The 27,181-nt window shown below is 31.3% G+C and overlaps 2 protein-coding genes across 3 annotated transcripts; one reads left to right on the forward strand and one right to left on the reverse strand.

Annotated features, from left to right (window-relative positions):
* The first annotated feature begins 548 nt into the window (after positions 1–548).
* LOC123291515 (cAMP-dependent protein kinase catalytic subunit alpha-like) lies at positions 549–4,157 on the forward strand. The gene is made up of 6 exons (XM_044871824.1): positions 549–687; positions 1,122–1,242; positions 1,453–1,730; positions 2,735–2,980; positions 3,511–3,751; positions 3,838–4,157. The coding sequence occupies exons 1-6, from the start codon at positions 549–551 to the stop codon at positions 4,049–4,051; spliced, it is 1,239 nt and encodes a 412-aa protein (XP_044727759.1). The 3' UTR covers positions 4,052–4,157.
* A 1,729-nt stretch (positions 4,158–5,886) lies between these two features.
* Positions 5,887–25,682, reverse strand: LOC123293922 (ATP-dependent helicase brm). 2 transcript variants are annotated; one of them, XM_044874915.1, is made up of 15 exons: positions 25,126–25,682; positions 23,967–24,485; positions 23,339–23,685; positions 17,200–17,438; positions 16,826–16,973; positions 12,613–13,020; positions 11,567–11,929; positions 10,098–10,966; positions 9,572–9,989; positions 8,153–9,325; positions 7,470–7,763; positions 7,158–7,405; positions 6,868–6,997; positions 6,611–6,791; positions 5,887–6,287 (listed from the first exon to the last, which is right to left on the reverse strand). In XM_044874915.1, exons 1-15 carry the CDS (start codon positions 25,463–25,465, stop codon positions 6,130–6,132), a joined length of 5,835 nt encoding a protein of 1,944 aa, XP_044730850.1. In that variant the 5' UTR covers positions 25,466–25,682; the 3' UTR covers positions 5,887–6,129. The 2 variants fall into 2 exon arrangements, with proteins under 2 accessions (XP_044730850.1, XP_044730851.1); XM_044874916.1 differs by lacking the exon at positions 12,613–13,020 and having other exon boundaries at positions 5,889–6,287; positions 25,126–25,681.
* Between the last annotated feature and the right edge of the window lie 1,499 nt (positions 25,683–27,181).

Here is a 27,181-nt window from a genome sequence, read left to right on the forward strand (position 1 = left end):
TTTATCTTTTCTTTATGCAAAATATTAATTAAATAGCTAAGCCTCATTTGCTTTTGTATATAAAAATCCTAACTGTCATGATGTTTGGTAGGTTGATAGATGGTAATAAGATAATACCTGTAGTTTTCTCTAAAATTGACGTTTTCGAGATATTCGGTTTTGAATTTCAGGAAGAGATTAAATTAAAAAAATTTGTCTGAATCTCTAACTGGGTGTTAACGAGTACCAAATGCACGCATGAAATCTTTACTGAACTAAGGGTTGCCGGAAAGGATTGAAATTTTTTCTGAAGATGTTTTAGTACTCGATAACATGCAGTTAGGAGATCAAACAAAATTTTTTAATTTAACTCCTGCCAATAGCCGAAAACCGAATATTTCGAAAATATTTGATTGCTAAGCCATGTGTAGAGGAAACAAAAGTCTTGTTTGATCTGCAACTAGCAACCATCAGAAAGTTAAGAATTTCCAAATTTTTTTTCAATTTTTAAATGTCACACAGACATATATAAATAAAATTTCGATTTTTAATATTTCAACTAAAAAGAGATGACTAGCCCCAGCCTGCAAAAAAGTCTAAGCCTACAAAAAGCCCAGAACACAAACAGTAGTTCTTGTGTAGATTTTCAATCTTATACGCCTAAATCACTGTCTCAATCACCATTATGGCAGCGTTACAGAGAATATAGTAAGAAATTAATGTATTATTTGTAAATGTTTTCAATTTAATTCTTTTGACATCGACTATAATGTAAAACACATATTTTTTGGGCCCTGATGAAATCAGCAGAGTTAATGAAACATTTGCGATAAAGTTTTACACAAAGATTTTGGTTTTGTCTATATTTTCCATTAAACCAGACGCATACTATTTGTAAAGTTTAGTTTTAATATAACAGTAACCGTTAATGAAACATTCGCAAAAAAAAATGTATTGATCTTTGACCCCGGGTAACTTTGGTACCTTTATGTATACGGATTAATTTTCCGAAGTTCGATCTTTATTTATTGTTTATTCCCTGGATTATTATACTGCTTTATACTTAGAATGGCTATTATATCTCAGTGAGATAATTTACAAAATGTTTAGTACAAATAATATTTAGAATATTTTTTATACAGGCATAAAAAAATGGAAACAACCAAACGACGGAGATTTACTAAGCTCAAAAGAGCGTATTTTAAGGCATTTAGTTGACTTTTCACAATATTTAGCTGAAGCTAAAAAAGAGTTTTATAGCAAGTAAGTATTTCTATGATATAAATAATACAATTATGATTTCGGCGAAACAAAAAATAACAAACATAATCGAATTATAATTAAGTGTGGTGCGTTTAAAAAAACAGGTTGTTTAGCGACAATGTGGGTTTTTTTTATTAAAAACATTAGAGTATCTTAGACGAAAAACCCAATAATAGATCTTGATTATGCTTTTATATTTTTACATTTTAGATTAAGTGATCATAAAAAAATGGATGAATATCGTATGGATGATTTTCATTTTATTAGAACCTTAGGTAAAGGTACATTCGGGCGAGTAATGTTGGCGAAACATTTTTATAGGTCGCTAGAATCTGAATATGCAATAAAATTGTTAGATAAAGCAAAAATTGTTAAATACAAACAAATCCTTCATGTTCGTAACGAAATCGAAATATTATCTGCAGCTGATTTTCCCTTTATCACCGAAATGTTATTTTGTTTTATGTCAGGTGTATATATTGGTATAGGTAAGATACAATTACAATTTATAATTTAGTCGAATTATTTATTAGTTATCTAGCAGATACGGACCAAAATCGATCCAAATATTGCAATATCTCGGAAACTGTGCATCCAATCATAAAATTAACCTGATTTTTATACTTATTGGATCAAAATTACCCCCTAGACCGAGTTTCATCAAATTCCAAAACAAAAAATTTTTTTGCATTTTTCTCGATTTTTTCAAAGGGGTACCCCTTAAAAAAATTTAAAAAAATCAAAAAAATTTTGTTATCTCCAATTTCGATAAAACTCAGTATATTAGGTAATTTTGACCCAAAAAAGACAAAAATCGGGTGCATTTGATGACTGGTCCAATAGTTTTTGAGATACGGACCAAAATCGATCCAAATATTGCGATATCTCGGAAACTTTGCATCCAATCATAAAATTAACCTGATTTTTGTACTTTTTGGATCAAAATTACCCCATAGACCGAGTTTCATCAAATTCCAAAACAAAAAATTTTTTTGCGTTTTTCTCGATTTTTTCAAAGGGGTACCCCTTAAAAAAATTGCAAAAAATCGAAAAAATTTTGTTATCTCCAATTTCGATAAAACTCAGTATATTAGGTAATTTTGACCCAAAAAAGACAAAAATCGGGTGCATTTGTTGACTGGTCGAATAGTTTTTAAGATACGGACCAAAATCGATCCAAATATTGCGATATCTCGGAAACTTTGAATCCAATCATAAAATTAATCTGATTTTTATACTTTTTGGATTAAAATTACCCTATAGACCGAATTTCATCAAATTCCAAAACAAAAATTTTTTTTGCTCTTAAAAAATTGCAAAAAATCGAGAAAAATTTATAGATTCTCTTCCTATCGTTGGGGTATCTAAACTAACATTTTTGCATATTTCCAGCTGATTTAAAATGAGCCCAAATTTTAAATATTATAATTCCCATTATCAATTATGGTAAGTAATGGTATTGTAAATTAAACTTTTATATTTAACAAAATAGGAATGCCATATTTTACTGGTGGTGATATGTTTAACTATTTGCGTAAAAAAGGACATTTTGAAGAACAAGAAACACAATTCTACGCTGCCCAAATAGCATTGGTTTTCGAATATTTACATTTTATGGGAATTATCTATCGAGATTTAAAGCCGGAAAATATTATGTTTTCTGAAGATGGTTATCTAAAATTAGTTGATTTTGGTTTTGCTAAGAAAATTGATGATGGTAGAACCTATACTTTATGCGGTAATTTACTTGCAAATTATTGAAATCGATAACAAAATTGAAGGAAAGATTTTTCTATGGAATTTGCTATTTGTTTGAATAGCAAAGTTTGAATTTTCTATAGTTTTGTTCTGGAAGTGAAATTTGCTAAATAACATCTAACGAAGAAGTTAGCGTCTATTATTAGCCTCTGAAGAATTAGTGATACAATTTGTTAATAAGTAAAAATTTAAACATTGTTAGCAGGCAGAATGGGTAAAACATCAACAACAACTGTCTCTTATCCTTGATGTACACAAGGCCGGATTAACCATTAAACAGATTAGGCAACTGCCTAGAGGATCCTTGATCTATTATGGAACTTATCCTTTCAAAACTTAGCTCTGCACTGTGGTTCTTGCGTGGTAACGATACTATAGAGAAAGTCAGTTGGATTTCTCATTTTATTGGTTCTAATCTGTTCACGCTGACTTTAGTGTGATCCGCAAAAAAAGCTTCCACCTATCCAAAAAATTTTTACCATTCACTAAAATAATAATTTAATTAAGTAGGAACACCAGATTATTTGGCTCCCGAGGTATTGAAAAATAAAGGATATGGAAAAGCTATTGATTGGTGGTCATTTGGTGTACTTGTTTATGAGATGGCAGACGGTCAGCCACCATTTTACGACCTTCGGATATTAAAAACATATGATAACATTTTACGAGGACGTATACAATATCCATCACATTTTAGTAAAAGTCTAAGAAATTTTTTAGAACATCTCATACAAATTGATACTACAAAACGGTGAATTTCTACAATTTATTTTCATTTAACGCTTTGATGTTGAGTGTTTATAGCCTTGTCTTTACTTTTAATGTGTCTTTTCATAGATACGGTTTTTTAAAAAACGGTATAGTAGACATAAAATGTCATGAATGGTTTCAACATTTCAAGTGGAATGAATTATTTAATAAAACATTAAAACCATTTCACAGACCGAACAGAATGCCGGATGATTATATGATAGCCACGGAGAATAGTGAATCAGGACCAATACGCAGTACTGAGCTGTCAGAATATGTTGATGAATTTAAGGATTTTTAATAGGCATATGCCTGTGAGTTTTAAATATAATTAATTATGATCGGGCACATCAAATGTGTGTTATATAACACCCTATATAATAGGTTTACATTATTTTATCATTACCTACGACCATGCATTAATGTAATCAACAATACCGATCAAATAAAAAAACTAAGTGAAGTTTTTAAAAAAATTTCAATTGTTGTTTTTTTATCCTAAAACTAAAAAATTAATATAACTTCCATTTGTTGTGTGTAGAACTGCATTTAGCGCCGTACCCAAAAATATTTTAATTTATAATCTTTTCATTATATTATAAATATTAGTTTTCACCATAGAGTTAATACAAGAGAGCTGTAAAGCCGCCGCCCAAACGGTTGATCCAGCAGAGAGACACAGGTAAAGTAGGCGCGTATGACGGTAGACAGGCAAATGAAGTAGACGCGTACAGCTGTATTCGTCTTTCTTATACGCCTACAATTTGACTCTTTTTTACCTCTCTCACTCGGCGGTCTAAAATATTTTGAAAATCACTTAATGCGCTTCCTATGTCTATACAGCTCTATGGTATTATCTCCACGATTTCAACATATTGATATCATTTATGTAATAATAATATGCCTATATTTCCTTTATTATGACGCCCCAAAATTTTATCATCCACTGATATAAAAAGACAGCAACTCTTCGCAGTATCCCTACTTGCGGGGTATACTGAACCACCTCTATTTGAAAATAAAATGGAAATACTTTGCAAGTAGAAATGAAATCTTAACAAAAACATTGGCTCTCAAAGAATCCGATATTATTTACTTACACCAGTCCAAAAGAATTTTAGTAGAGAAATTTCGTAGATAAAAGCAATCTCGGAGCGGCGAAACCGGAGGCAAAAGCTAGTAATGGATAAATTAATAATTAAACTTACCTTTACCAAACACTAATCACCTGATCGAAGCTGATTCGCCGACGCCACAATTTGCCAAAAGTATAAATTGTTCACTCACCGATAATCAATCGATATTTAGTTTTTGTATTTTGTCAATTTTTTAGATTACTACAATCAAAGCCAAATCCCATTTCAAAATCAATTTACGATTTTGTGCAGTCCTCTAGTTAGAGAAAAATACTCCATTTTGGAAATTGTTAATTCAAAAATGTATAGATGTTTTTAAATCTTGACTATTACTATCTAAAACTAATACCACAGCTAGGCTATTCGACTGTGCTCGCCTGAAATTTACTAGAGCACAGTTGAGAAAGATACTGTCGATTGAATTACCACTTTCATAACATGGTGATCTCTGATGATCCCACTTATAACGATGAAACTTTCGTACATGTTGCATCTGTACGAATTTGCAGGGTGTCAGATTCAGAATGTTCGGATCTGACTGAACCTTGGATCCATCAATCCTGGGAAAGTATCGACAGCATCCTATAGCTTCATCTGATTAAAATAGAATCTGTTACCCGAAGACGTCTCGCCTTCGGGTGGCAGGTTGTTTGTTCTCAAGGAGGTCCAGAGAATCTCTTTTTACGATACTCCTCTTATGTTTTATTATTATAATTATTATCTAAAATTAAGATAAATAAAAACAAAAAATGTTCTCAAAAATGAATAACGAAGTCATTTTTGGAACATAAAAGAAAAATTTGTATTTATTTAAAAATAAATATATGATTATTATTGACATATACATTTTATTCATTTTTTTTAAATTGTTTTTGTTGTTGTTTTTAATTGAAAATAAAAAGAAACTAAAGACAGTGAATTATTGAATTAATCGTAGTATTGAAAACAAAATTGTATTCATCAATATAGTACATCTTATTATATCGTCATATTATCTTTTTAATCAACATCAGAAGTAGAAGATTTAGTTTATTAAGGAAATATATTTTAATATAGAAATATAGTAATGGGATTAAAGAATGGGTAGACAGAAAATGAGCGAGTCGAGTTCTCTCTAAAGAAGATTAGAATGAATATAGTAAAATAGTCCAGCATTCTCCATACATACATGTACAATTATTATTATTTTTGAATAATAAAAACCACAGAGGTTGTCTTTGATTCTTTATTTGATTCTTTTTTTTTAATCTATATCATCATCATCATCATCCGATATGTACTTTTTCGTGTTTCGTTTACGACGATTACTTGTTGATTTTCGACTTGATGATTTGGAAATTTTTATTTTCATTTTTACTGTTGAATCTTCATCGGATTGATTTTCATCGTCTACTGCATCACCTATAATTTATAACAAAATTTAAATTTAAACATGTGAAAAAATAGATCCATAGGTTAGGTTAGAATGGCTGTGAGACACTTAGACCAAAAGGCCCGTTGTGATATTGAAAAAGAGTTAACCCATCCCCAGTTAAAACTCCATGAACCATTACGAGCTGTTTAAGAGTAGCAGGGGTGCTTTGAAATCACCGGGCTTAAGGTTGGAGAGGTCGTCATAGAAAGGCTGGCGTTCAGCGTACCTGCCGCCAAGTACGTACAGTGTCAATCTCCTGGTATAGTGATAGATATAGGGTAAAATTAAATCAATAAGATTAATAACATACGTGATTTATTTTCTTCCTCGTTATCAGATTCACCTTCTGATTCCACATTTTGACGGGCATTTTTAAATACTGTTTGCAGTACAACACTATCTTCATATATTAGGGATGTTTCTTTATTATATACTTGTGCATTATGGCATAATTGCATAAAATCTTTTTCTAATTCAGCAACGTCTGAGTACTAAAAGAAAAAAATTTTTCTTTAAATTTTGAATCTTACAATATATATATTCACATCTATGCTTAGAGCTACTCACCTTCCCTTCATCTATTCTTTGTAATATTTTTTTAATATCTAATGGTTTCTTAATTATTTCATAATAGTCTGGGAATTTTCCCCTAGAGGGTAACTTCATAAAAGGTTCACTTAGTAAACGGCCTTCTTTACTGTAAGGGAAAAACAATTATTAATACATACTTTGTTTGAAACTATGGATTCATATTTATGGATAAAATCGTTTACTTTAAGCTGATTTCAGAGTGTTCATTTTACAAATATTGTAAATTTTATGAAGTTGACGATTTTCAAATAAATTATTTTACTTACCTATCTGTATATTTAACTACATTATCCATAATTTTCCGTAATTGTTTCTTTAGTCTTTGATCTGATTTATTAGAATACGAAGAATTTTTATCATTTGTCCTTCGTTTCTTTGCTAAATTTGGAATAGATACTTCTGGATCCGAATCATCACCACGCTTCGAACGACCTCGTTTACGGCCACGTTTCTTTTTCACTTTCTCTTCCTCTTCTTCTTCTTCCTCTTCATAATCACCACCTTCGTCTATTGCCTAAGGAATAATTAAAGTTAGTTAAATATTGATAAAGCATTTCCTTACGAATTTAGAAGCTTACTTTTAACCATTCTTTCTCTGTAAGACTGTCCGTATAATCAACTTCTTTCCGTTGACGTGTACCACGCCCCAAGAAACTTGTCTCATCTTGACTCTCTTCATATGCCCATCGTTCAACTTCGTCTTCTTCCTTAACAAGCCAATCTGGCAGTTCACTTTCTTCCAATAACCGCCCTTTTCGGGCTGAGCCCAATTTAGAATCCTCTCTCCGTCGCTCCAAATCCATTCTTTGAAATTGTTGAAATTCTTCTTCACTTCTCGCAATCATTTGATTTACAGTCTCATCGTCTGGAACCTGAACATAAAATTTTCATAGTATTATTATGTCTTCAAACACCTAAATCATAATTTCGTTAGCTCGATTTGCTGTTGAATAACTTGAATTTGTTTGATTTTTTAAATTAAACGGTCTTGTTGGATAACAGAAGCATGAGCTATTATAAATAATCAATGTTAGATTTAAAAATTATCAGTAGCTGGAGCTTTATTTATATAGCCAAATAACTTTTGATCTCGAGGATGAAATAAGCTTAATACCAAATTTTCATCGAAATCGGTGCTATAGGTCAAAATTTAGAGATTTCGTTGTTTTTCCTACTCGTTTATTGGAGTATACATAAGCGCCGATTGAAGGAAAACGGAAATATTGTACATATTTAAGAGAAAAAACTAATTTCAACTTACCTCATTTTCTTCTTCTTCTTCAGCATCGTCCTGATGAAGGATACTTTGTAAGAATTGCTGCCGTTCACTACCCGTTGATTTTTGATCAAACATACCCGCTTGAATAACTTTTTCATCCATATTCAACTTATATCTAGCTGCTGCTAAAATACGTTCTTCCACTGAGTTCACAGTCATTAATCGTAACACACGCACTTCATTCTTTTGTCCAATACGATGAGCACGATCTTGCGCTTGTAAATCTTGATGAGGATTCCAATCGGAATCAAATATAATAACCGTGTCAGCCGATTGTAAATTTAAACCAAGTCCACCCGCACGAGTTGATAACACAAACAAAAAGTATTCACTATCTTTAGCGTTAAATTTTTTAAGTAAGTCACCACGATCTTCCGCTTTGGTCATACCGTCCAACCTTAAATACATAAAACCACGCCAATTTAAATAGTCTTCCATGATACTCATTAGTTGTGTCATTTGACAAAACAGTAGAACACGATGGTTTGTGGCCTTTAACTTTGGTAATATTCGATCTAATAGTTCAAATTTACCAGAGGCACGGAACAAATCTGGACCGGTCACAACACCCGATGGCATACCCAAATGATCACAATATTTCTCTTCAATTGCTTGGAACATAAACGGATGATTACATAATTTACGTAGCTGCACAATAGTGTTCATTAACGCTTTAGCGCCACCTTTTCCTTTGTTACCCCGTTCCGAACCGTCTGTTAATAGTACACCTTTACTTTGCATATGTTTGTACAATACACGTTGTAATGCAGACATATCACACTTAACAATATATTCAACTTTGTCAGGTAATTGAGATTCGACTTCCTTCTTGAGACGTCGTAACAAGAATGGCCGTAATACTTTATGCAAACGACGGATAATAAGTATAGTTTCTTCTTCATTTAATTCCACTTTTTCACCGGTGGTAGCAAATGGAGCATTAAACCATTGTTCAAATGTTGAACATGACTTGAAAATTGATGGTAATAAAAAGTTCAGTAGAGCCCATAATTCTGGTAATTTATTTTGTAATGGTGTACCGGTTAAAAGCAATCGATGTGGGGCTAAGTAATGCGTATTTAATACTTGGGTTAATTTACAGTGATGATTCTTCATACGATGACCTTCATCGATTATCATGTACTTCCATTGTAACTATACAAAGAAAATTATAAAATAAGATACTTAGTGATAAATAAAAAAACAATCAATGAATAACTATCACGCGCGATGGCGACTAATTTATAATACAATCTTTACCCTTTGAAAGTATGAAAGAGACTGAGTTGATCTTAAATTTAATATCCTGTTCTAAAGGCAGGTTCAATTTCACTCTTTCGCTCAGTTTAGTAACTAAAAACTTCGATTTGAATTAAAAAAAATTTTTTTTTAAATAATTACCTTAGCTAAAACACCTTTATCCTTAATTACATATTCATACGTTGTTAATAATACATTAAATTTAGTTGATCGCATTTGGCTTTGAATTTGTCGTCGACCAGCTGGTGAACCTTTGTATGATACCACAATGACACTGGGTGCCCATTTTTCAAATTCCAATACCCAATTCGACAATGTTGATAATGGTACAATAATTAAAAATGGACCATTTACTTTTTTCTTTTCCATTAAATATGTTACAAGTGCAATTGTTTGAATTGTTTTACCCAAACCCATTTCATCCGCTAATATGCCATTTAAATTATTATTAAATAATGAAACTAACCATTCTAAACCCTTAATTTGATATTCTTTTAGGTTACCATTTACCATTATGGAGGCTTGTTCAGTTACTATTTCATGTACAGTGTGTGCAATACTAAAAAAAGAAAAAAAAAATTGTTTAGAACTGGTTGTACAGATATTGAAATATCTAAAGGAAGAAATCAAGCCATAAATATTTGACACGAATATTACTGCTACTCACCTATAGTAAGTTTGCTCTTCAGTTGGATTTTTATATTCATCATCTTCAACTTTAGCTTTTTTAATAATAGTTTTCGCTTTATCTTCCTCTGTAGAAGCTTCACCATCACCTTTCCTATTTTCCTCATTATTTTCACCATCACCTTCACCGTCACTGTCACTATCACTTTCGCTTTCTACAGCTTCCCATCCAGGATGTGATTCAAGCCAAGATTGTAGTTGACTGAGCAGAGGTGCTTCTTCACCAGTTAGCGTACGTCCAGTGGCTGTTTCAAGTACAGTTACACGACCATCACTATCTTGTGACTCTTCGCCATCGGCTTGTTGTTCACCATTTGTTTCGCCAGTATTCAATTTTTTACGTTTACGCTTACGTTTTTGCTCTTCTTGTTGCTTACGTTTCTGTTCCATTTTATGTTGTTTCACCATCTCAGTTAAATTACCGATATATTCGTCAGTTTGGGATAGTAAGAAAGCTAAACGTTTATCTTTCTTTTGATCAATCAATTTTCGGTAACCTTCTTCATCTTCAGCCATTAAACGTCTCATACGTTCTTTTTCAATACGTTCCTGTTCTTTCTTCTGTTCACGTTCCGCATTTGCATGATAATTCATAACGGCCTTATTTAATCGTACTAATTTAGCTTGATTATTACGATGGAATTCTTTGAAATCTTTGCCATGTTGTAACACAGAAGATAAGAATTCTTGATGTTTTTGTCGTCTTTTCCGTTCTGCCTCTAATTTTTGTTGTTTTTCTAGTTTTTCAGTAGCACGTGCTTCTCGTAAGCCTTGTCGTTTTGTTCGCTTGTATGCCTTTACGTTAATTGCGGTTTCTAATGTGGTATCACGTCGTGTACAACTTACAATCTACAAAGATAAATAAAATTATTTATATTTCGGTAAAAAAGTGATTGTCCGATACAACAAAGAAATCCTTCGGGTAACTAATAAAATCAATATCTGTTATGGAGGTTTTGTACACATTTTGGTGAAGAATATGAGTGTTAACTTCTATGATCTTTCGTAAGCTGTTCAAGCCATTGTAAGCTTTATGGTCAAGTTTAAATTTATTAACTCTCTAATGTTCGTATGTTTATTGCTTTTATTTAATCATTTAATTATTTTGATAGTTTTGATCTTGTTCTTCAAATTCTCTCTTTTGATGATATCTTTATTACAAAGATGGTAGAATGTAATCAACAGATTTTGGATGTGTATAACTTCTAAAACCAGATTCAACCTGAGAACCACGAATTCCTTTCCATCAAGATTAATCGAGAGTAAATCACCTCAACTGATTTCGAGAGTGTTGACCGAAGGTTTAACTTTGGGCAAGTGTTTTAGAAGTAATACTGCTTTTAGATTGAAATATTACGTCTGAATAATTTTAAAAAACAAAAACACCTAATTATAATAGAATTTCCCTATCATTCACCAAAAACTAAATAATAAAATAAATATTCTTACCTCTTGTCGTAACTGCCGTTGAAAGTTTAAACATCTTAATGCTCTAAGTTCAATTTCAGCTTGTAATCGAACATCTTCAGCCATATTTGTTGGTAATTGATCTAGGAATTGTATCCGATGCGCAATGCGCGCTTGTATTCGATGTTCTCGTTCTTGTAATATAATTAATGGGTCAATACCAACTGGTTTTGGTACAGATGTAATACGATTTTGTTTTGGTTGTGGTTGTGTGGCGGGTGGTTGTCCTTGTGGTCGTTGTTGTGGACCACTAGCCATTGACGTTGGCGGTAAATTTTGTGGTGGCATTTTCCCTCCATTTGGCTGTTGCATTGGTGCCATTGGGAGATTCGGCATTTGCGAATTCTGTTTAGAATGATAATTAATATTTAAAATGTAGTATGCTAATTTTTTTTTCTTTAACATTTAAAATACATTTTAAGGGGAAAAATGAGGTTTAATTAGAGAAAATTTTCATAACTATAACAATAACATGAGGATAACTAAGGTCTATAGGTTTTAATCGTAATCCGTTTTTATTCTTTATTTTTAGCCAGAATGAGCAAAGGCGACAGTGGCTGATACCCGATACCTCACTAAACGAAGTGCATATTCAAATTTTAAGGTAGTTACTCGTAGCCAAAATTTAAACCACATATCGCCGAGAAAAATTGAACTCACGTCATTAAAAACATATAACATTTTTTTTAAACAGTAGTTCGGAGTCGAAATAATTTTATTAGAAATCTCATGATTGAATTTTAATGCACTAGCTTTTTTTGCAGAAAATTTTAAATGTAAATTTTAGATTTTCCGATATAGTTTAAAATTACTCTGCTTAAAATAAACATGCAAAAATGTTTTGGATGGGAAGCCCTATGAAAATTCTCCCACAATGTAATTCTTATTTGAAAAACTTTTGTACAAAAAATTTATAAACAAAAGGATGCCTTAAAAAAATTTGTTATTTTCTGTAAAAAAAAATCTCCACAATAATTATTTCAAAAGGAAATTCAACTCATGCTTTCATCAGATACACAGTATGGTACCTGCGGTGGTGGCTGTTGAAGTGGTGGCAGAGGTGGTTGTTGTTGTAATTGTTGCATTGATGGTGGAGGACCTGCGTTTGGTGGATGTGGCAACATTGGCGGTCCTTGTGATGTTGGTGGTAATTGTTGAGATTGTTGTGGTAGCATTGGTGGTGGTCCACATGGTCCTTGCATTGGAGGACCTGGTGGACCTTGAGGAGGACCTCCTGGTGGTCCTGTAGGTGGACCTTGTGGACCAGGGGGGCCTGGAGGTCTCATTGATGTTGGTTCATCTGGAAGGCCTCCTGGTGGACCAGGTGGTGGTGGGCCATTACCACTATTACCACTCATTGGTGGTTCTCCAGGTCCAGGCCCTGGACCAGGCCCGCCTGCACCTCCACTAGCTGGCGATGAGTCTTTATTATTTACCTATACAATAACGTGTAATTTCCAAAAAAAGTTTAAAATCGAATACAGTAAAATCAAATTATACGATATAATCTTATTTCTTACATTAAATACAAAAAAAAATTCATTTCGAGCAGCAAATTAGATTTATAAAAATGATTCGAGCAACAAATAGGGAAGACAGACATGCAGTATTGATTTTAAATTTATATTCCAGTTTTAAAATGTTTATAAACGTTATTAATTTTGAACTTTTTGTGAAATTAATTCTTAAGTGTTGGATATTTAACAGGTACTCAATGGAAAATATCGCGAGAATAAACAAAGTATTCTAATGTGTTGGTTTATTTGGGTATAGTGGGAAGCATACTTTGAAACTGACCAAAGTTAAATACTGTCCAACTAGCCATTGTTTGCTTAAATCTAAAAACTTTGTATAGCTTTAAAAATTCTGAATTAAAAAAGATTTATTAAAAATTTAATCCAAAAATTTTAATTTAATTTTAACAATAGCTAATTTGAAATTAACATTTTAGAAATCATTTTAAAAGAATTAGTGATTTCCTTAAACAAAATCTAGAAAAAAATGTCACCGATTTTTATCAAATTTTATAGACTTGGAGCAAAATATTCGTTGAATAGATAGATTTCCATTTAGATCGTTTTTTATTTTCAATAGCTCAAGTTTCAGTCGTAAAATCAAAGGTCAAAAAGCACCGGAAATTTTGTATTTTCAACAGTCTTCGATTATGATTAATACAGTTAACGAGTTAACCATCTGGTCACGTACATAAATGAAATTTTGTGCAATCATTGGGGGAAAAATAAATATTGATAATTGATCAAAAATAATGTGTTGTATTTCATAATTGGTTCTTTTACAAAGCACTCTTATTATGAAATACAATTTTAAAAAAGAGGCTGCAATATAATATCAACCATAAAATATCAACAAGGAAAAATACTTGGAAATCACAGATTTTTTAATTTGTCTACTATACGCTATCCTTAAAAGTAAACATGTAAAAAGGTAAGACGAAATTCGATTCCGTTTTTAAAATAAATTTATTTAATGTTATTTTTTCCTACATTCATTTTAAATAGTTAAATTAAGAGTATTTTTCGGAAAAATAAATTTGTTTTTTTTTTACCCTTTTGCACATTTACTAAAAGCGGGTCTTTAATCATATCCAAGGACCTTAAATGTATTAAAACAACAAGTTCAAAAATTAATGAAATATCTATGAGTGCCAAGCATAATTTTTCTCTTGTAGCAAGAGTCCAAATATATATAATAGAATTAAAAAAATGCTTATCGATTAATAGAATAATGAAAAAATAAAAAGCTGCAAAGCTATAGTATAAAATAAATAGAATAATACAAAGCTCAATCGATTTTAAAGAAATTTTTGAATTCTCAAAAAAGCCATTCGATATGAGCATAACAAATTAATTACCAAAATAAATTTAAATTACAATAAATTTTTATAAATCATTTTAATAAATTTTTATTAGAAATCTAAAATAGAAGAATTCTATGCTCTTCATTCAAATCAAATTATGTCATTATTAATCGCTTTCAAAAAAAAAAAAAATGGAGATTTTCATTTTAATATGTATTTTGTTTTAAAGATTTGTATCGATTTGACCATGAATTTATGGTCGAATGGCGTAATTATTATTGTATAGGGAGGCAGAGTTCAAAACAAAACATCAAACCAAATCAAAATATTTTTAATTTGAGGTTAAATTGGAATTTAAAAAACTTTCAGTTAAAAGACCATTGATTGCAAAAACTGAGATGACGATCCTGTTCAAGATAACATGACTGCAAAATTCTATAACCTTTTTCATATCCTTATACAAAGATTTAATGATTTTTTATTTGCATATCGATAACTAGATAAAATCTTAAAACTCCAGCACTAATTAGTTCAACTTAGCTTTAATTTTCAGACAAAAATATTGAACATTAAAGGTCAAACAGAATTGACTAAAGCAAAGGTCAGACAGATTGAGTCAATTGACATGAGTTTGGAAGATGTTATGCCGTTTTAGAACGTTAACTTACTTCAATATGTTTCAACAAGGACGGCAGAGTTATAAGAGGACCGTAATCTTTATCTGAAATCGCGTACGTTCTCTTGGCTGACAATTTCCGATAAAATAATAATTACGCCATATTTTCCATACAAAAATATATAAATCTAATAAAGAGTATAACGCGACCCAAAAATTAGATTTGAATGAAGCTGCCAAATAGAAAATCAAAATTACAATAATTTATAACAGCATTGATAACTTATAAAAGAGAAATTTATTTAATTTTAATACCTAGAAAAAACAGCCATGCCTGAAAATAATTAAGCATCAACTACAAAAAATAATAAAATAAAATAATTTAGGGCATCCAAATGTTTACAAATTAAAAAAAATAAAAATAAAATAAAACCGAATTGATCTAAAAGAAATTTTCAAAAAGCAAAATATTAAAAAGCATTACATTATTATTGCCGATTTGAAAATTTTATAAATGCAAAAAGAATATTTTTTAATTATCAAAACTACAATATTTTTTTTATTAACCGGCCACCAAATTAACCATGTAATTGTACCCAAAAATAAATTAATTAATAATAAAATAAATAAAATAAAATGAATAGATCTTTCTAAGGATATCGCACATATTAAATGATTTTCAAAGTTACCTTTAAATTTTTTCATAAAATAAATGAAAAATGTGCGGAATCCTTTTATACATTAAGCGATTAAAAATGAAACTGTTTGTAGCCTATTCAAAAATCAATACGAGGCGAGATCACACTGTGTGGAATTGCTTATCTTATAAAGTCGACAGACATTATGTTTTGCTTTTTTTTTTTAGAACAGCTGCCATATCCCTACTAGTTGTACACAATACATTTTTTCTAAATGAAAATTTTGAGAGTTTAAGCATTTTTGAAGTTTTTAATCGTTACGAATCAAAAACCCCAGAAGAATATTCTTCTGGATCCTACCTCCATAGACTATCTGCACTTCTAAAAAAATATTTTCAGTAATTAGGTTTTAAGTTAAAGCGTTAAATTTCTAAAAACTTCTTAAAACTATTTAGAGCGACGATATGACGTTATCATTCTCATTTGAAAACTCAGCACTTTCGAAAAAAGTCGTAGAGAGTTTGGTAGATTCGCCAAAAGGAAGCCACTCACGAAGTTTCAAGATGATTTAACAAAAAGGATACTGTCTTGCGGACTAAAATGCATTATGGATTTTAAATTCCTCAGCCTGTTGAACTAGAATATATTAAGTAACCAATCGTTGGGCCTCATTTAAGCGGGGATTACACTAGGTGAGTTTACTACTTGAAGCATCTTTTGGGCGAGTTTACTCGCTGCTACTAAACAACTAATCCTATGTAACCAAGCCTAATATCTAACAAGCAGATACTAATTAACTAGTAGCTAACTAGCAGTTAGTAAAATTTAAATTTTTCAGCTTTATTCCCTTCTCGTATCTACAGGTAAATTAGCTGAGTATAATTATAGTTATTAGTCTCTGCTTAAGGGCATCATGAGTGGAAATAAAGGGCAAATCAATGCATACTCATAATAACCGAAATATAAGACATGAAAATTCCACAAAAGGTTTCATTCTAAATCGTTATATAAATCATTCAAATATATATTGAATCACGCTCCAAAAAAATATTTAATCACATTCACACAAATCAAAAAACTATCATTTTTCGAGAAAAATAAACACCGCAAAATGTAGCTTACATTCGAGAAAGAAATGTCAGCATACATCAACCATGCATATTACTTACTTGTGTACTTCCTGGTTGAAACGGAGACGATGGAGGTGGTGTCGGACATTGAGGGGGGCCATCAGGACGTTTTCCTTGTACAGCCATTGCTAATTGTTGTGTAAGTGGTTGATTTCGGGCAAGTAATCGGTACGCCATAATTTGTACACTGAAATTAATTTTAAATAAATATGTTGATTGAGGCATATCATAAAATATAAAATATGCAATGGGATTTTAACGCTAAGATGGTCAGCGCCATGATGTAAACCATACCGGTTAGACTCAATTGATTTTTTCATGGAATGAAAAGACAATAGATGCCTACTTCATTTTACTTGTGCTGTGCAATAAAAAAAAATTCAAATTTAAAGAATAATTAATTGAATATGTACCGTAATTGTTGTAATTGATTGGAATTAAAACAATGTGGTTTATTTGGATCAGGTGGACCATTTCCATTGGATCGAGCACGTAACGCAATTAACTGTGAATAGCGAGGATCTTCTTGTAAACCTTTTTCTTCCATTGAATCAATTGCACGTTGCAGTGCATTTAGATTTTCTTGTCCTTGATTTTGTCCTGGCATTGGAGGTGGTCCTTGTGGTGGGCCACTTGTTGGACCAGATGGATTCTAAAAACAAAAAGAAAATTTGTAGTTAAATAAAATTTATTTTGAATCTTTTAAGATTATAAATATAGACGCTTTAATCACTTAAGATTTTCGAAATAAAATTTAGGTATCGAATTCGTTTGGTTTAAAAAAAATTGTTCGAACGAAAGTTCCCTTTTAACTATATTATATAAATACAGAAAATAATATAAAAAATATGTAAACAAAACGTACTATAAAGTATCTTAAATATTTTTTAGTGTGACTCACACTGTATTTACGCGATTATCATTGTATAAATAATAAATATTTGGTTATAATTATTATTATGTAAGATTTATTACAATCAATCACACATTACCCTTTTATGTTTACAGAATGTACCAAACAATTACGTGGAGATTTTTATATCATATTGAATTTATATTATTAAGGTATCAGCGCTACGAGTAAAAAAATGTAAACTATACCCGTTAGACTCAGCTGATTTTATCATTGAATGAAAAGACAAAAGATACCTACTTCGTTATACATTTTAATGTGCTGTGTCAATATTTACTCCCCTAGTCCTGCTAATAGTTTTCCTAGTTTTTTTTATATAAACTTTGTAGTTTGTGTTCTTATATAAACATTAATAAATTTTATAATTTTTTGAGAATGTTGGAAAAAATTTCTCAAACAGATATTTTTTGTGTTTGGGCCAAGCAAAAAAAGGACTCACAGAAAAAATATAAAACTGTCCCAATTGAAGAAATGCCCTAGAGTATACACACAATATAATGAAAATATGATTGAATATTTTGATTCATATTGTACAATATAACCTTAAAAACGGAAGTGGTTTAATATTACTGATATGATGCTGAACATAATTTTTTTAATGGAAGCAAATATGTAGTAAGATAAAGATCTAATCAAGTTAATTAATTGTAGAGAGCTTTACTTTGCGGAACTTCATAATTAGGATTTTGAATTCCATAATTAGGATTAATAAAAATATTAAAAAATATAGTGGATTAAGCAAAGAAAATTAGAAGTTTTATTTCTTCAAAATCCTAATCTAATCAAATTGTTAGAGAAGGGTAGCGAAGTTCACATTAAATTCCTTTTGCTACACAAGCGCCATTCTGGTCAATTTTAGAACTGTTATTTTCTATTTTCAGTTATATACTTTTTACTTTGACCCCAATTTAAGATTGCCCTCCATACCTCTACCCTCCATAATACTGTATTATACGTTCGGTATTGCAAGTGGAAAGCATTCTGCAAAAGCTTAATTCTCTGATAATTACATTTCGCAAACTGGAGGCGCCATGTTTGAATTATTAGAAAAACAAAGCACTGAAATATGCCTACAAATAGTTTTTGAAACATCCTGTACTTTTTAGTACATCCCCGTCTAGACGAACTGAGTGAGATAGACAAAGTTTAAAAAATATGTAACGCTTTCATTGATGATCAAGCTACAGGGTACTTATTAATAAACACTTAACATCAGTTTCATTTTTGCAATCTTTTTATAAACAAGTATATTTAAAACAACATTTTCATTAAAAAAAAATGGCGGGTACTAATGATAATTTAATAAAATATTTTCAAGTTGCTGAAAGATTAGTGCGTGAAGCTGGTGAGGTATTTACTATATTTATTTACTTATATTAAAAAAAAATTAACTAATTACCATTGAAGGACAAACTTTTAAAGTAATTGGTACTCTCCAAATTATTTATGTTGTTTTCGGAGATATTTTTAATAATTTGTTGTTTACCAGTAAACAAATCCAATATAAGTTATTTTTTTTGTAGCCAATTGTGAAATTATCAGTGAATTATCAATTTTAATAAAAAAAAAAAGATTAAAAAAACTTTGATCGTTTTTGTATAGTTTGTGAAATACTTTTTTTGCGTAAGAAAGAAAAAAAATTATTTCACAATTAGTGTTTTTCCTTTAATTTAATTTTGTTTTTGTAATGTAATATAAAATCTATGATGCAACAAAAATTAAGCTATATTGAATAATAGCCGATCGATTGAGAATCCCTAAACATAAAATGATTAAGGGTATGTTATTTTATTAATCTATTGAGGATGATTTGATGAAAAAAAAAAAGATTATCGATAAATGAAGTATCAATTAGGTTTTGACAAAAGATCAGTAAATAATTTTAGTTTAACTAAAATAAATTTGTTGAGATTAATTAACACGCTGTATACGATAACAAAAAAACATTATTTTGAACTTTCTGTCAGATCTACAGAATGAAGCAGAAAGTTTTGAGGAGAGTAATCACAGATTATAAGAATTTCTGATATTCTTAGAAGTTATATTAATCAAATAAAATTTCTATGAGCAAAGCTGTGCTTAAAAAAATGTTGTTATAATTTATGATCAGATCATTTATTCTGTATTGGCTGCTAGTATTTTATATCATTTTCCCTAACCGTTATAAAAATTCTCTAACATCCCCAGATTCTCAAAATTGTCTGATTTTCCAAGTTTTTCAGGTCGATCATCAACTATTTTTCTTAATTTAGTAGCTAAATTGAACCTTAACAATAAAAATAGTTTTTTTTTTAATCTAAAGTAAGATAATAATTGATTGCATATTTGTTTGTAAAGATAAAAAAATATTTGTATTTATTTGTACAGAATGATGAGATAAAATTTTTATTTTAATACAGTGCCATTGTTATACAGTGATGAGAAAAAGTTCGTTACTCCTTGTAATGGGCCTTTGTCCTAAAATTTATTTATTATTTTATTGCTTCAAAAGACGTTCATAACATCAAAAATTACTTTTTGGGTCAAAATTACCCCATCCACCGAGTTTCATCCAATTTCAAATCAAATTTTTTTTTGCGTTTTTCTCGATTTTTTCAAAGGGGTACACTCCTTAAAAAAATTGCAAAAAATAGAAAAATTTTTGTTATGCCCAATTTCGATAAAATTCAGTATATAAGGTAATTTTGACCCAAAAAGTTCAAAAATCGGGTGCATTTGATGACTAGTCGAATAATTTTTGAGATACGGACTAAAATCAATCAAAATATTGCGATATCTCAGAAATTCTGCATCCAATCATTAAATTAACCTGATTTTTATAATTTTGGATCAAAATTACCCCATCCGTCGAGTTTCATCAAATTCCAAAACAAAAATTTATTTTGCGTTCTTTTCAATTTTTTCAAAGGGGTACCCCTTAAAAAAATTGCAAAAAATCGAGAAATTTTTTTATCTGAAATTTCTGAACTTACGAAAATTTTGCTTGTCCATCCGATTTTTAGTATTTTTTAATTAGTTTAAGGTTATCTACTTTGAAAATTTATAATAAATATTAATTTTCTCCATAGATACTACAAAATGCGACAAGAACTATTTCAAAGGAATCAACTACAGCAAAAACATCACATTCGGATATTGTTACAGTCTACGATAAAAAGATTGAAAGAACTATAATTGGAGCTTTAAAGGAACACTATCCAAATCATAAGTAAATGGTTTTTTTTTTTCAAATTTGAAATTTAAAAAGTAAAAGATATCAAAAAGTTTGACAGAAAATAAATATAATGCGTCATTTTCAATAAATATATTTTTCGATTTTAGATTATTACGATCATAACTCATTTGAGGAAGATAGTAGTTTTATTTTTATATATACTCATTGAAACTAGGTTAGGTCAATATCTCTGGTTATATTACCCATTAAATTTCACGGTTTCCAATTAGTTATCCACAACCAAAGCGAAGAAACAACGTGTGATTACTTATCAATCTTGACATTATACAAGATGCCCCAAAATCACCGGGTCAAACAGAAACTATGTATTCCTTACGAAATTCTAATTTTCGATCAAACGTATCGTTAAACACAAATAATAAACAAGTGAAAACAAACAATTAACTGAATTAATTGTTAAATTAAAAGAGTTTAAAAAATCACCACAATTATGGCGACCTTTCGGTTGCCATTTATTTGGTTTTCAAAAATTTCGAAAATATTCGAGTATTTCAATTCTATTTAATTTAGAGAGAACTCTATTTTAGAACTCTCTGTAAATGCTTGTTTACTTTGGCGAAAAATGGTCTAAGATCAATCGAAAAAAACCTAAAATTAATAACGATAAATAACGAACCCCTCGTCGTTTCGGTGCGTCAGATCCAAATTCCAAAGGACTTTTATTGACTCGAAGAAAATAATGTTTCGTTTTTTTTAGATTTATTGGCGAAGAAACAATATTTGAAACAAAATCAAGTATTGTACTAACAAATGAACCAACATGGATATTGGATCCAATTGATGGAACATTAAATTTAGCACATACATTTCCATATTGTTGTATATCATTGGCATTAGCAATTAATAAACAAATAGAAATTGGAATTGTTTATAATCCATTTCATAATGAATTCTTTTCTGCTATACGACATCAAGGCGCATTTTTAAATAAAAAACCAATAACAGGCAGTAAAATTACAGGTATATGATGTTGTCTGATCGATTCGTCTATGGCATCATAGCTCTTAAACGGATGAAATCATTTGGTTTTTTAAAAGTTAATTTGATTTGAGAGTGTTCTTAGCTATGTTTTAAGAAAATATGCTCAATCGTTTGAACATTGTCACATCAACTAGGTATAAACAAACCTTCATCAACTACACAAGTGAAAACAAACAATTGAGTGAGTTAATTGTTGAAATACCATGTATAGACAGTGTTGATTAGTCTGTCACATTACACATACATGCATGCGACACACATATAACTGATATACCCATATAATACTTACTATACAATTTGCGCATAATTTACGCTTTCACGGGTAAACAGTGATGTTTACGAAAAAATGTTTCAAACTAAAGTTGTTTAATTTTTTATAAGGAACATTTTTTACATTTAAACTTTTGTTCTATCTCTAATGGTTTACAAGATGGGTCATACGAACTCGACCTCACTTTTTACGTCCTCAGCACGCTATAAAAATTTCTGCTTGATACCTCTTTTCGTTTTTGAGTAATCGTGATGACAGATGGACAGACAGACAGACGAGACAACCGGAAATTGACTAATTAGGTGATTTTATTAAAACCTATACCAAAATTTTGTTCATAGCATCAATATTTTTAAGCGTTACAAACTTGAGACTAAACTTAGTATACTTTGATATATTTCATATACATGGTATAATTACAAACTTGGGACTAAACTTAATATACCTTGATATATTTCATATAAATGGTATAAAAAGGTGAAAATCGTCAAACAGCTGAGCAGATTTTCTTGAAACATATCTAAAGACACTCTCGGATTAAATTACTCTTTGAAGAAAATTTTTGTTTAAAAATTTCACTGATTTTGAAATATTTCATTTTCATTGCTCGAATTTTGACTTCGCACGATTAATTCGCCCAGCTAACACCAAACACGCAGCTAATCTTATGTTTATATCGATATTTTCTTGTAGATATAACTTCAGCTTTAATATGTAGTGAAGCTTTTTTATGTCGAGTTAATAAAAAACATACTTATCGTTTAAATAAGATTATCAACGCTTGTCAAGGGTAAGTTTAAAATAAATTAAATAACTATAATGAATATACATTTTATTTTCCGCTTACAGGGTTCGTTCGTTAGGCTCAGCGACATTAGGTTTATGTTACGTAGCAAGTGGTGCTTTGGATGCATTTGAAATTGAATATGTTCAAATATGGGACGTAGCAGCTGCCTCATTGATAATTAATGAAGCTGGAGCGATTATTAAAAGTATAAAAGGAGAACCTTTTGATTTACTACAACCTGCATGTGTGGCTGCAGGAACCGAAATACTAGCTGATAAGATTATTCAGATTTGTATTGAAAGTGAGCAACAAAATTGTTAATAATATCCAAATAAAAATTTCTGTATAAAAAATTTCATTCTTACCTGTCCCTGTGGTGGATGACCAATTGGTGTCATTGGATGTCCCGGATAATTTTGTCCTCCTTGTTGTGGCATACCCGGTGGCATACCATGTGGTGGTGGACCACCAGGCCCAGGAGGCATTCCTGGATGTCCTTGTGGTGGAGGTGGCCCACCAGGATGCCCTTGTGGTGGTGGACCACCAGGGTGTCCTTGTGGCGGCATTCCTGGATGATTCTGTGGTGGACCGCCTTGATGCCCTTGTTGCATATGACTTGGCATTCCAGGATGTGAAGGTAATCCGCCAGGATGCGATTGTGGTGGAGTACCTGGGTGACCAGGATGTGGCATTGGATGACTGCCAGGTGGACCTAGAACAAGTTATTTATTTAAATAAATCAATTATAAACAAAATTTTGATATTTATTCCTAGATTTTAATTTTGGAATATATTGTCACTAAAGTTTCAGAATTCAATGGAACTTATTTCGTGGGCATTTATATAACATTATGCGTTAACATTTTCCATAAATACTTAGTACATGTTCAGAATTAACGACCCAGAAGCCCCTAGGCACTTGGCATTTAGGGTCCCCCATTACAAAGCCAATCTTGCGAATTAAATACACTTGTACAGAATATGTAATCTTACCTTGATGTGGAGGTCCATGAGGTCCTGGTGGAGCACCATGTGGTCCAGGGCCACTAGGCCCTGAGTGTGAACCCGGTGGACCTCCATGGGATCCTGGTGGTCCTCCATGTGGCCCCGGTGGACCTCCATGTGGTCCGGGAGGTCCACCATGGGGGCCAGGAGGACCAACATGTGGACCTTGTTGGCCTCCGTGTGGACCTTGAGGCGGTCCATGCTGTCCTACATGAGGTCCTTGTGGTGGTCCATGTGGTCCTTGTGGTGGTGGTGGACCATGATGGCCCTGTGGTGGTGTTCCTGGATGTGGAGGTCCTTGCATACCTTGTGGGGGATGGCCCGGATGTGGTCCAGGCCCTGGGTGACCTGGCGGACCACCATGCATTTGTGGGCCTACATGATGTGGTGGGGGCCCACTACCTGGCCCCATATTGTGGTGTCCTGGTGGCGGAGTGCCATGTTGTCCATGCATTCCAGGATGCGGAGGTCCTTGTGGCCCATGTGGATGACCATTAGGTGGCATACCTAAGATAATAGTTTAAGTTTAGTGTAAATACTATAACTAAAGCCATAGATATCATGCGTCAATAACCAAGAATAATATGCCGTTGTGAAAACAAAAATATAGAAGACATTAAAGTTAACCAATTTTAAGATACAAAAGAGGTGGGCGGAATAGAAGGGTTATTTTCATGGAACTGAGTTGAATTTTCGAGTTAAGTATACACTTGACACACCGGCAAAAAAATTCCGTAGAACTAGATCAAACATGGTAAAACATTTTTGCATATTTGATCATATAGTTTCATTTAACCAAAGCTTTACGAAATATTTTTCCCACAATTTTAAAATCACTCCTTCCACACCCACTGTTTCTTAACTCAAAAATGATCAACTTCTGGTATAATGTAAATAAACAGTGCCAAAGGAATCTTTTCATTACTAGAGTCAAGTTTATTTCTCTGACTTGCGTGTAAATTCATTACTATTTAAATTTAGCATGAGTTGTTTTTAAATTTTTAAAATTCCGCCTGCTCTATTAATTGGTTCTAATTACGCCAAACCTACGTCCAATGTGAAACTGAAAATTTGAAATATTTTCTTTCATATCCTAATAATTGTATTTAGTAATTTACTTAGTTTGAAAATTTATGTAAACAATTACCTGGATGAGATTGAGCATTCATATGTGGTCCACCAGGTGAATGGGGAACACCAATAGATGGATGTTGTGGTCCTCCGGATCCTTGCATACCCGGATGTCCACCTTGCGGATTATTACCAGGAGGTCCTTGACCCATTGACCCACCCATATGTCCTCCTGATGGTGGCATTCCATGTGACGGTGGTGGTGGTCCATTCATATGACCTCCATGTTGTGCGGGTCCCGTTTGATAAGGACTGTGCGGTGATTGTGGTGGTGCTGGACTTTGTGATGGCGGTCCCATAGGACTAGGCGCCTGAGGCGGTGGCATTGGACTACTCTGTGGCGACGGACTTGCCATTTTATTAATAAAATATCAAATATCCAAAATAATACAGTTGATGTAAGTTTAATTAGACATATCTTTAGTCGACACAATGACAGGTCAATTGATTTTAGTTTGAGTTCGATACTGACGCTACCCGGTTTTTTTTTATAATATCATTGATCTTTTGTTTAAGTCACACATAATTGCAAATAAATAATCACTTGAGTGTATTTTATTTATGAAATTCATTCAATTCAATGTTTATAAGTATGAGTAAAAAATTATTTTATAAAAATATTCACACAAGTAAACACTATAAAATGGCAGTCTTTTCCATACAAATTCTAATAGTTTAAAAAAACACACATTATTTCCAAAATTACACATACAGGCATTTAAACACTTTTGAATTTATTCTTATTTGCACAATAATTTAAGTAATTTGTAACTAAATAATACATAGCATTAAATTGTTTAAATATTAACTGCATTTTATGAAATTTACACAAGCGACATCAGACATATTATTTCATATTCGCTTCTATAGTAGACACATCATAGATTATAACCCCAATTTCTGTATATAATACGGTTTATTCTTCCACAAGCTGCTACAGTGCTACATACATACACAACACATACCACATAGCATACATAGCATTAGCATTGGCATCATAGACATATATACATGTTTTTACTGCTGTGCTGTTTTATAACTTAACTAATGTATCATGTACGAGAAAGAGAGATACATTTCTGTAATTTTATTAACAAACTAGTGACCCACCTCAGTCGACAGTCACAATCACCAATACTGAATGCACGGCCACATTAAAGCGTTTTTATAAATACAGGATGTACTCTTCAATATTGTATGTTTTAAAAATAATTAAATTCTAACTATGAATATTTGTATATCACCACATCGAAATTTTATTTCTATAAAATCTAATAATGAAATTTGATAGAGTAAAGGTCTCTCTCAATAAATTACTTCTCATAGCTAAGGAGAAGTGCTATTGATCAAGTTATTTTTCCTTTTGCGAAAATTTGTCCTGGGGGTATTCAAACATTTTGTGCCTAAAATACTAATTAAGAGCTTTAACAATTTTATGATACTGTAAAATAAATAATATTTGACTGTTTATTGAAAAACTCAAATAGGATATATTAATATTTATATCTTGAAATAAATTATCTATCAATAATAAATTTTTATTGCATTTTTTATATTCCATTAAGGGCGATAGAAATAGGGTTTTGGTCTGGGAGGTCTCTGGTTTTCAAATTTCCGGGCTTTATTTGAAAGTTTGAAGCTACTTTACAAGGATTGGAATTTTTATTTTGACGCTATCTACAACATATTTCACCGACTTTGATTCGAAAGGAACGTAGCCCCCCATAAGGTCTGCCAAGGATTTTTATGCATGTATAAAATCTTAGCCAAATTTTTTTCTGGGGATTTTTTACAATGGTAGAAAAACTTTATAGTAGTTGAGTATATATAATTCCTCCGGTTCCAAGATCCACGAGTCAGGACGAATCATTCAAAATTTTTTTTAAATCGCGAGTGTTAATTTTTTTAACATTAGAAATTTCCATTCTTTCAAGACACCCTATACAAAACTGTAGAAATACGTTCAATACGAATGAACACTCCAAATTTTTTAAATTAGGAGTTAAAAAAAAACCAAGAATATAAACTGTAGATAACAAAAGTTGTGTGGTTTTCAAAATTAACTTAAATGT

Source organism: Chrysoperla carnea, chromosome 2 (genome assembly GCF_905475395.1).
Source record: "Chrysoperla carnea chromosome 2, inChrCarn1.1, whole genome shotgun sequence".
Lineage (NCBI taxonomy): Eukaryota > Metazoa > Arthropoda > Insecta > Neuroptera > Chrysopidae > Chrysoperla > Chrysoperla carnea.

Coding starts and splice junctions, on each gene's coding strand:
- LOC123291515 (XM_044871824.1), top strand. CDS start 549: ATGACTAGCCCCAGCCTGCAAAAAAGTCTAAGCCTACAAAAAGCCCAG. Junction 1,731..2,734: donor AGGTGTATATATTGGTATAG/GTAAGATACAAT, acceptor TTAACAAAATAG/GAATGCCATATTTTACTGGT. Junction 2,981..3,510: donor TAGAACCTATACTTTATGCG/GTAATTTACTTG, acceptor TTAATTAAGTAG/GAACACCAGATTATTTGGCT.
- LOC123293922 (XM_044874915.1), bottom strand. CDS start 25,465: ATGGCAAGTCCGTCGCCACAGAGTAGTCCAATGCCACCGCCTCAGGCG. Junction 13,021..16,825: donor TTCAACCAGGAAGTACACAA/GTAAGTAATATG, acceptor GTTATTGTATAG/GTAAATAATAAAGACTCATC. Junction 9,990..10,097: donor GAAGAGCAAACTTACTATAG/GTGAGTAGCAGT, acceptor TTCTTTTTTTAG/TATTGCACACACTGTACATG.